Below are 10,134 nucleotides of genomic sequence, written 5' to 3'. Positions count from 1 at the left end.
ATGGTTTACTATGTTTTACTATGGTTTACTATGTTTTACTATGTTTTACTATGGTTTACTATGTTTTACTATGTTTTACTATGGTTTACTATGGTTTACTATGTTTTACTATGGTTTACTATGTTTTACTATGGTTTACTATGTTTTACTATGTTTTACTATGGTTTACTATGTTTTACTATGGTTTACTATGTTTCACTATGGTTTACTATGTTTTACTATGTTTTAATACGGTTTACTACGGTTTACTACGTTTTACTATGGTTTACTATGTTTTACTATGGTTTACTATGGTTTACTATGTTTTACTATGGTTTACTATGTTTTACTATGGTTTACTATGTTTTACTATGTTTTACTATGTTTTACTATGTTTTACTATGGTTTACTATGTTTTACTATGTTTTAATACGGTTTACTACGGTTTACTACGTTTTACTATGGTTTACTATGTTTTACTATGGTTTACTATGGTTTACTATGTTTTACTATGGTTTACTATGTTTTACTATGTTTTACTATGTTTTACTATGTTTTACTATGGTTTTACTATGTTTTACTATGGTTTACTATGTTTTACTATGGTTTACTATGTTTCACTATGGTTTACTATGGTTTACTATGTTTCACTATGGTTTACTATGGTTTACTATGTTTTACTATGGTTTAATACGGTTTACTATGGTTTACTATGTTTTACTATGTTTTACTATGTTTTACTATGGTTTACTATGTTTTACTATGTTTTACTATGGTTTACTATGTTTTACTATGTTTTAATATGTTTTACTATGGTTTACTATGTTTTACTATGGTTTACAATGTTTTACTATGGCCACATTTACGAGGGCCACATGATGCTGTCCAAAGTAGAGCACACCATGGGGAATAGAATGTTATTAAAGCCATCATCTCTTGTTATGATGTCTCACCCCTCCAGTTCTCCGTTGCTCCTCTCCGGGGCTCCCCAGGACAGCAGTACTGAGGTGGGGGTGTCAGAGTAGAGGTGGGGGAGCGGGACCCCCTCCGGTGGGGCAGCGGGGGTATGGAAGGACTGGGACTCCCCAGAGAGAGTACACCCTGCCGGGGTACAGGCCTCCACCTAACAGCACGACAGAGGACAATACAGTTAGACAGGCATAGACTTTAATGTGTTTAATCATCAATATGTGTTATTATTGTATTATTGCTCCATCCATCCATCCATCCAACCCATCCTCCCACCCACCTGCAGGCTGTAGAGTTGGTAGGGCAGGAGGTTATAGAGGCTGTAACTGGTAGTGTTGCCTGGTACTGTAGCAGTGCTGTGTGACAGGGACAGGGTGGAGGTGAGGTGGAGAGTGTAGTGGGTGATCACCCCGTTGGGCTGGGCTGGGGGGACCCAGGAGACTAACACACTATGTGACTGGAGGGATGACACCACAGGGGGGTCCACGGGACCTGGACCTAGAGGGAGGGGGTGGGGGCAGGAGAGAGGGAAGGGGGAGAGAGACGGAGGGAGGGAGGGAGGGAGGGAGGAGAGAGAGAGAGAGAGAGAGAGACAAAACAGACAACAATAAACACAGGGTTAGAATGGTTCCCAAACTCCCTACTCTCGCTCTCATGATTGCCAACCTGATTGGTTTGGTTTTTTCCTCTTTTCCTGAACACCCTATACACCAAACCCAGTCTGTCTACTAAGGTCTAGGACAGGTGTTAGAAAACTACACTGAACAAAAATATAAACACAGCATGTAAAGTGTTAGTCCCATGATCCCAGAAATGTTCCATACACACAAAAAGCTTAATTCTCTCAAATGTTGTGCACCAATTAGTTTACATCCCTGTTAGTGAGCATTTCTCCTTTGCCAAGATAATCCATCCACCTGACAGGTGTGGCATATCAAGAAGCTGATTAAACAGCATGATCACTATACAGGTACTGGGGACAATAAAAGGCCATTCTAAAATGTGTAGTTTTGTCTCACAACACAATGCCACAGATGTCTCAAGTTTTATGGGAGTGTGCAATTGGCAGGATGACTGCGGAATGTCCACCAGAGCTGTTGCCAGATAATTGAATGTTAATTTCTCTACCATAAATCACCTCCAACATCGTTTTAGAGAATTTTGCAGTACGTCCAACCGGCCTCACAACACGTACTGTATGGCGTCATGTGGGCTAGCGGTTTGATGATGTCAACGTTGTGAACAGAGTGCCCCATGGTGGGGTTATGGAATGGGCAGGCATAAGCTACGGACAACGAACAAAATTGCATTTTATCGATGGCAATTTGAATGCACAGAAATATCATGACGAGGTCCTGAGGCCAATTGTGAGATCCATTGTGAGGCCCATTGTGAGGCCCATTTCTTTTAAGGTATCTGTGACCAAAAGATGCATACCTGTATTCCCAGTCATGTGAAATCCATAGATTAGGGCCTAATTAATACATTATAATTGACTGAGTTCCTCATATGAACTTTAACGCAGTAAAACCGCTGAAATCGTTACATGTTGCATTTTTATTTTTGTTCAGGAAACATAATTTCTTGTTACAGTGACTACAGCCTTTAGTGGAAAAGAACAAAGGAAAAAGAGGGATTATTATTTCATCAATGTGGAAGGAAGAAAAGCCTTGTGCACCGTGTGTGTGTGTGTGTGTGTGTGTGTGTGTGTGTGTGTGTGTGTGTGTGTGTGTGTGTGTGTGTGTGTGTGTGTGTGTGTGTGTGTGTGTGTGTGTGTGTGTGTGTGTGTGTATGTGGTGAGAAGCGAGGAGATGAGAAGAGAGAGTGTGGTGGAATTATCATTTGACAACGGAACGTCAAGAGTGACATCACAAGGACAAACAGTGATTTGGAGGGCCCTATTCCTGGGATTAGAATCGAGGGCACATACAGCGATGTGCAAATCAGCTCATTTAGCGAGGGGCCAGCAGAACGTTCGGGCGCGGCCACACAGAAAATTATATTTATGGATTTATTCAATGGAGGTTATAGGCAGTGATATCAACTATGAGCTGGGGAGAGATGGCACTGAATCTGAGGAAATATTGTAATCACTCAAGTTTGTGACTGGCCATTTCCACTGAATGGCTACTTCCACACTTCCCACTGCCAAGCGCTCACGATACGGATTCCTTCACACACACACACACACACACACATACCTGCGCCGGCACACACACACACACACACACACACACACACACACACACACACACACACACACACACACACACACACACACACACACACACACACACACACCAAGGAATCCTTCACACACATCTAGTGTACGACAGCTCCGGTCATTTTCATAATTACACACAGGAATGCAGGCACACACACATTCACATCGATGTACAATATGCACACACACACACACACACACGCACACACACACACACACACACACACACACACACGCCAGCATGGTGTGTGCAACGCCAGGGTTGTGGGTTTGATTCCCACGGGGGGCCAGTACATAAAAAAAAATGCATGAAATTAATTGTATGAAATGTATGCATTCACTACTTTAAGTCGCTCTGGATAAGAGCGTCTGCTAAATGACTAAAATGTAATGAAACAAGGGGCGATAACAAGGCTCTAAAGCCCTTAGTTTGCAGAAGCGTGACACAGTGGTAGAGCTGCAGTCTACTTTGCACATGTTGTCCAACAGCGACATAGGACCGAATCCCATCCCAGACACTTTCTCACGGTTTCCCCTCTACATCTACATTCCTCACTGTCTAAATAAAGATAAAAATATGGAAGACCAACGAGTCTCCTCTAAAGGCCTTTCTCCATACCTGATGGTCAAATGCCGACCCTTCTACCTCCTGAGGGAGTTTTCAGCTGTTATCGTGACTGTTGTATACATTCCACCTCAGGATAAAACACCCTGTCTTGTCGCCAGCGATTTTAATTATGCGTCATTAAGACACGTGACACCCAACTTCCATCAACACGTCTCCTTCGCAATTAGGGGTGATAAAGTCCTAGACCAATGTCACTCTACCCACAAGCAAGCATACAAGGCCCTCCCTCGTCCGCTATTCGGCAAATCAGACTCTGTACTCCTGCTTCCTGTTTACAAGGAAGCATTGTCAACTTACACACAGCACTGACAAACACACTTACACCACCAGATATTCACCAGGGGTCTTTTCACAGTCCCCAGGTCCAGAACAAATTCAAGGAAATGTACAGTATTATACAGAGCCATGAGTGCATGGAACTCCCTTCCCTCTCATATTGTACAAGAGAACAACAAATCTGGTTTAAAAAACAAATAAAGCAACACCTCACGGCCCAACGCCTCTCCCCCATGTCACCTTCTTGTTGTGTGTATGTACTGACATGTACGTGGAACTCATAGATGCACATAAACTACATGTTAGTGTTTTTAAATGTATGTACACTACCGTTCAAAAGTTTGGAGTCACTTAGAAATGTCCTTGTTTTTGAAAGAAAAGCAATTTTTTTGTCCATTAAAAGAACATCAAATTGATCAGAAATACAGTGCAGACATTGTTAATGTTATAAATGACTATTGTAGCTGGAAACGGCTAATTTTGAATCAAATATCTACATAGGCGTACAGAGGCCCATTACCATTAGCACTTCTGTGTTCCAATGGCACGCTGTGTTAGCTAATCCAAGTTGATCATTTTAAAAAGCTAGTGGAAGGCCCAGGTGCACAACTGAGCAAGAGGACAAGTACATTAGAGTGTCTAGTTCGAGAAACAGACGCCTCACAAGTCCTCAACTGGCAGCTTCATTAAATAGTACCCGCAAAGCACCAGTCTCAACGTCAACAGTGAAGAGGCAACTCCGGGATGCTGGCCTTATAGGCAGAGTTGCAAAGAAAAAGGCATATCTCAGACTGGCCAATAAAAAGAAAAGATTAAGATGGGCAAAAGAACACAGACACTGGACAGAGGCAACATCTCCTCAACACGGGGGCCCCACAGGGGTGTGTGCTTATTCCCCTCCTGTACTCCTTGTTCACCCTACTACTGGTGGCCACACGCGACTCCAACACCATCATCAATTTTACAGACGACACGATGGTGGTAAACCTGATCACGTGATAGCAACCTCTCCCTCAAAGTCAGTAAGACCAAGGAGCTGATCGCGGACTACAGAAAACAAGGAGGGGGGGGGGCTGCGAGCACAACCCCATCCACATAGACAGAATGGATCGGGTCGAGAGCTTCAAGTTGCTCAGTGTCCAAATCACTAAGGACTTAAAATGGTCCACTAGCACGAACACAGTTGTGATGAAGGCACAACAGCGCCTCTTCTCCCTCAGGAGGTTGAGAAGGTTTGGAATGGGCCCTCAAATCATCAAAAAGTTCTACAGTTGTACCATTGAGATCATCTTGACTGGCTGCATCACTGCTTGGTATGGCAACAGCACCGCACTCGATTGCATGGCGCTACAGAGGGTGGTGCGGACAGCCCAATACATCACTGGGGCCGAGCTCCCTGCCATCCAGGACCTCTATATCGGGCGGTATGAAAGGAAGGTCCGGAAAATAGTTAAAGACTCCAGCCAACCAAGCCATAGACTGTTCTCTCTGCTTCCGCATGGCAATCGGTACTGGTGCATCAAGTCTGACACAACAAGCTCCTGAACACCTTCTATCCCCAAGCCATAAGACTGCTAAATAGCTAACAGAACACACACATAACATGTCCACACATTTATACTGACTCACAAGCACGCACACACACTTACATACAATCATCATTTAAGCTGCTGCTACTCTGTTTATCATATATCCTGATGCCTAGTCACCTTACCCCTATACATATCTACCTCTATCGATCCAGTGTCCCTGCACATTATAATATTGGAACTGACCCTGTATATAGCTTCTAACGTTCTCCTGTTCTTATTTCTTATTTTTTATTTCTTATGTATTTTTGTTCTAACTTATGTTATTTTTTGTCCTACATTAATATGGATTACTGCATTGTTGGGTTTGGAGTATGTAAGAAAGGCAGTTCACTGTAATTGTGCACGTGACATTAAAACTTGATACTCTAGCATCCCCTTTGAATAGCCTCACCCCCTTGAAATTTGCGTTACCCCATATCTTCTCAACATACCATAAGTGAAACTGGTTTGTCAGTCTGGTCTGTCAGGGGCTAACTAGGGGGAGTGTGGTCTGCCAGGGGCTAACTAGGGGGAGTGTGGTCTGTCAGAGGAGTTCTGTGTTCAGTTTGTCTGTTGACTAAGTCTAAGGCAGTGGTTACCAAACTTTTTAAGCCCGAGAACCCATTTTGAAAAAAATAAAATTTACATTTGCAACCCCACCATGTAAAAAAAGTGATGTAATCAAATGCCAATGTTTACATTTTTTATGGGCTATGACAGTCTATTTCAAATACATCTGACAGTACTTTTGTTTCAAGGAAGTATGGTTTGAAGTGACTGAAATGCACCAGAAAGGTATTGGGAAGTTCAGAAGATCATCAAGCAATCATTTTGTATGATATTCTGTGTAGAAACAACATTTCCCAAGTTTGGTCTTGTCCACTCTGTTCTAATAAGTCCTGTGTGGATTGAGGGAAACAAAATACGTGCTCCTGAGAGTCTTCTATTTCAGTGATCGGGTCATAATACACCACCTGACCAACAGTGCTCGTCGAATGTCAATCTCCTTCCAAAAATCATGGCCATTAATATGGAGTTGGTCCCCCTTTGCTGCTATAACAGGCTTTCCACTAGATGTTGGAACATTGTTGCGGGGACTTGCTTCATTCAACCACAAGAGCATTAGTGAGGTCAGGCACTGATGTTGGGCGATTAGGCCTGGCTCGCAGTCGGCCTTCCAATTCATCCCAAAGGTGTTCGATGGGGTTGAGGTCAGGGCTCTGTGCGGGCCAGTCAAGTTCTTTTACACCGATCTCGACAAACCATTTCTGTATGTACCTGGTTTTGTGCACAGGGGCATTGTTATTCTGAAACAAAATTCATGAAACATTCAATAAATGTCCTGGTTTTCCAGAAATCCTGGTTGGACGATTCCAGACTTCCGGCTTATTCCCTCCTGATTCTGGGAATCCTCCAACCGGGATTTCGGGTAAACCAATGGATTTATTGAAAATTCCCGGAATTTTGCAACCCTAGTCTTTACCCTTCTTCATTCCCTCTCCTCTCCTCCTGCTTTCACATTTAAAAAGAAGGAATATATCAACCATGGAAAAAGTGGATTTTTCCTCCTTCCTTGTCTATCTGTCTGTCTTCCTTGTGTCGTAGCCTAGTGGTTAGAGTGTTGGGCCAGTAACTGAAAGGCTGCTAGATTGAATCCCTGCGCTGACAAGGTAAAAATCAGTTGTTCTGCCCCTGAACAAGGTGGTTAACCCTCTGTTCCTAGGCCGTCATTGAAAATAAGAATTTGTTCTTAACTGGCTTGCCTAGTTAAACAAAGGTTAAATAAAAATAAATTAAAAATTACCCTTTCTCCACTCTTCCATTCTCCCTCCCTCCCTCCCTCCCTCCTCCCTCCCTCCCTCCCTCCCTCCCTCCTCCCCTCCCTCCCTCCTCCCTCCACCCTACCTGATTTGATTGATATTTCTGTCCCATGCTCTGAAGGTAATGTTTTCCTCCCCCATTTACATCCGACTGTACTGGGGTAATGGTCCCACACACACACACACACACACACACACACACACACACACACACACACACACACACACACACACACACACACACACACACACACACACACACACACACACACACACACACACACACACACACACACACAGACAGTAGCAGGGTAATGGTGCTTCGGCAAGGGCAGGCGGATCAAGGTGACTGAGCGTGCTCAGAGCGTGCTGCGTTGCTAAGCGCTAACGTTAACTGCTAAAGGCTCCCCCAGATGGCACCGGGACCAGAGGGGGAGATAGGGGGAGGTAGCCTCGCCATCACCTTAGCTCACCCTCATCCAGTACTAACTGTTCCCTGGGTGCCAAAGACATGGATGTCGATTAAGGCAGCCCTCTGCATCTCTCTGATTCAGAGGGGTTGTGTTAAATGCGAAAGACACATTTCAGTTGAATGCATTCAGTTCTACAACTGACTAGGTATCCCCCTTTCCCTTTCCCTAAACCTTACCTCACCCTCTCCTCCCTCCCTCCCTCTCTCCCCCTCCCCTCCCCTAAAATAACCCACCTCACACCCTCTTCTCACCCTTGATGACACCGCTCTCACCCATTACTGACCCATCTTTCTACGGGGAGATGCCCACACCCTTTCCTCCCCCATCTTGTAACTTATTTGTGATTCCAGCCCTTGTCTGTGCATGTATGTAACTGAATGTGTGTAACTGAATGTGTGTAACTGAATGTGTGTAACTGAATGTATGTAACTGAATGTGTGTAACTGAATGTGTGTAACTGAATGTGTGTAACTGCATGTATGTAACTGAATGTGTGTAACTGAACGTGTGTAACTGAACGTGTGTAACTGAACGTGTGTAACTGAACGTGTGTAACTGAACGTATGTAACTGAACGTGTGTAACTGCATGTGTGTAACTGAATGTGTGTAACTGAATGTGTGTAACTGAACGTGTGTAACTGAACGTGTAACTGAACGTGTGTAACTGAACGTGTGTAACTGAACGTGTGTAACTGAACGTGTGTAACTGAATGTGTGTAACTGAACGTGTGTAACTGAACGTGTGTAACTGAATGTGTGTAACTGAACGTGTGTGATTCAAGTGTTTTTCAGTGCCTAGCTGCGTTCCAGTGTAGCAGGGTGATTTTTCCCAGGCAGCGTCAGTGTGTCAGGGCTGTGTGGTGCAGGGCCCCCTACTAGCTTCCTTCCTAGCATCCCTCCTAGCCTCCCTCATAGCCTCCCTACTAGCTTCCTTCCTAGCTTCCCTCCTAGCCTCCCTCATAGCCTCCCACCTAGCTTCCCTCCTAGCCTCCCTACTAGCTTCCTTCCTAGCTTCTCTCCTAGCCTCTCTACTAGCCTCCCTACTAGCCTCCCTCCTAGCCTCCCTACTAGCCCTCCTACTAGTCTCCCTACTAGTCTCCCTCCTAGCCTCCCTCCTAGCCTCCCTACTTGTCTCCCTGCTAGCCTCCCTACTAGCCTCCCTACTAGCCTCCCTCCTAGCCTCCCTACTAGCCCTCCTACTAGTCTCGCTACTGGTCTCCCTACTGGTTTCCCTCCTAGCCTCCCTACTAGCCTCACTACTAGCCTCCCTCCTAGCCTCCCTACTAGCCTCCCTACTAGCCTCCCTCCTAGCCTCCCTACTAGCATCCCTCCCAGCCTCCCTACTAGCCCTCCTACTAGTCTCCCTACTGGTCTCCCTACTAGTCTCACTACTAGCCTCCCTCCTAGCCTCCCTACTAGCATCCCTCCCAGCCTCCCTACTAGCCCTCCTACTAGTCTCCCTACTGGTCTCCCTACTAGTCTCACTACTAGCCTCCCTCCTAGCCTCCCTCCTAGCCTCCCTACTAGCATCCCTCCCAGCCTCCCTACTAGCCCTCCTACTAGTCTCCCTACTGGTCTCCCTACTAGTCTCCCTACTAGCCTCCCTCCTAGCCTCCCTACTAGTCTCCCTACTAGTCTCCCTACTAGCCTCCCTCCTAGCCTCCCTACTAGCCCTCCTACTAGTCTCCCTACTAGTCTCCCTACTATCCTCCCTACTAGACTCACTACTAGTCTCCCTACTAGCCTCCCTACTAGTCTCACTACTAGCCTCCCTACTAGCCCCCCTACTAGTCTCCCTGCTAGTCTCCCTGCTAGCCTCCCTACCAGCCTCCCTACTAGGCTCACTACTAGTCTCCCTCCTAGCCTCCCTACTAGCCTCCCTACTAGCCTCCCTACTAGCCTCCCTGCTAGTCTTCCTACTAGCCTCCCTACTAGTCTTCCTACTAGCCTCACTACTAGCCTCACTACTAGCCTCCCTACTAGCCTCCCTCCTAATTGCCCTACTAGCCTCCCTCCTAGCCTCCCTACTAGTCTCCCTACTAGTCTCCCTACTAGCCTCCCTCCTAGCCTCCCTACTAGCCTCCCTACTAGTCTCCCTCCTAGCCCTGATAAATAAACAATGCACAGCGCTGACCTTTAGGTTAACAGCTTTTTATGCTTGCTCCACTCAGCACTCTCACTGATTCAATTACC

General features: G+C 45.4%; 1 protein-coding gene across 3 annotated transcripts in view; it reads right to left on the bottom strand.

Moving 5' to 3' along the window:
• Nucleotides 1-10,134, bottom strand: part of ush2a (Usher syndrome 2A (autosomal recessive, mild)) — a 436,139-nt gene that overhangs the window by 137,028 nt on the left and 288,977 nt on the right. For all 3 annotated transcript variants that reach the window (XM_045714834.1, XM_045714836.1, XM_045714830.1), the window contains 2 exons: nucleotides 1,229-1,446; nucleotides 933-1,102 (listed from right to left, as the gene is read on the bottom strand). In XM_045714834.1, the coding sequence (XP_045570790.1) occupies nucleotides 933-1,102; nucleotides 1,229-1,446 (388 nt within the window). The remainder of the gene's footprint in view (nucleotides 1-932; nucleotides 1,103-1,228; nucleotides 1,447-10,134) is intronic.

The sequence above is a fragment of the Salmo salar genome, chromosome ssa01 (genome assembly GCF_905237065.1).
Source record: "Salmo salar chromosome ssa01, Ssal_v3.1, whole genome shotgun sequence".
Lineage (NCBI taxonomy): Eukaryota > Metazoa > Chordata > Actinopteri > Salmoniformes > Salmonidae > Salmo > Salmo salar.
This window is presented reverse-complemented; position numbering and strand designations above follow the sequence as displayed.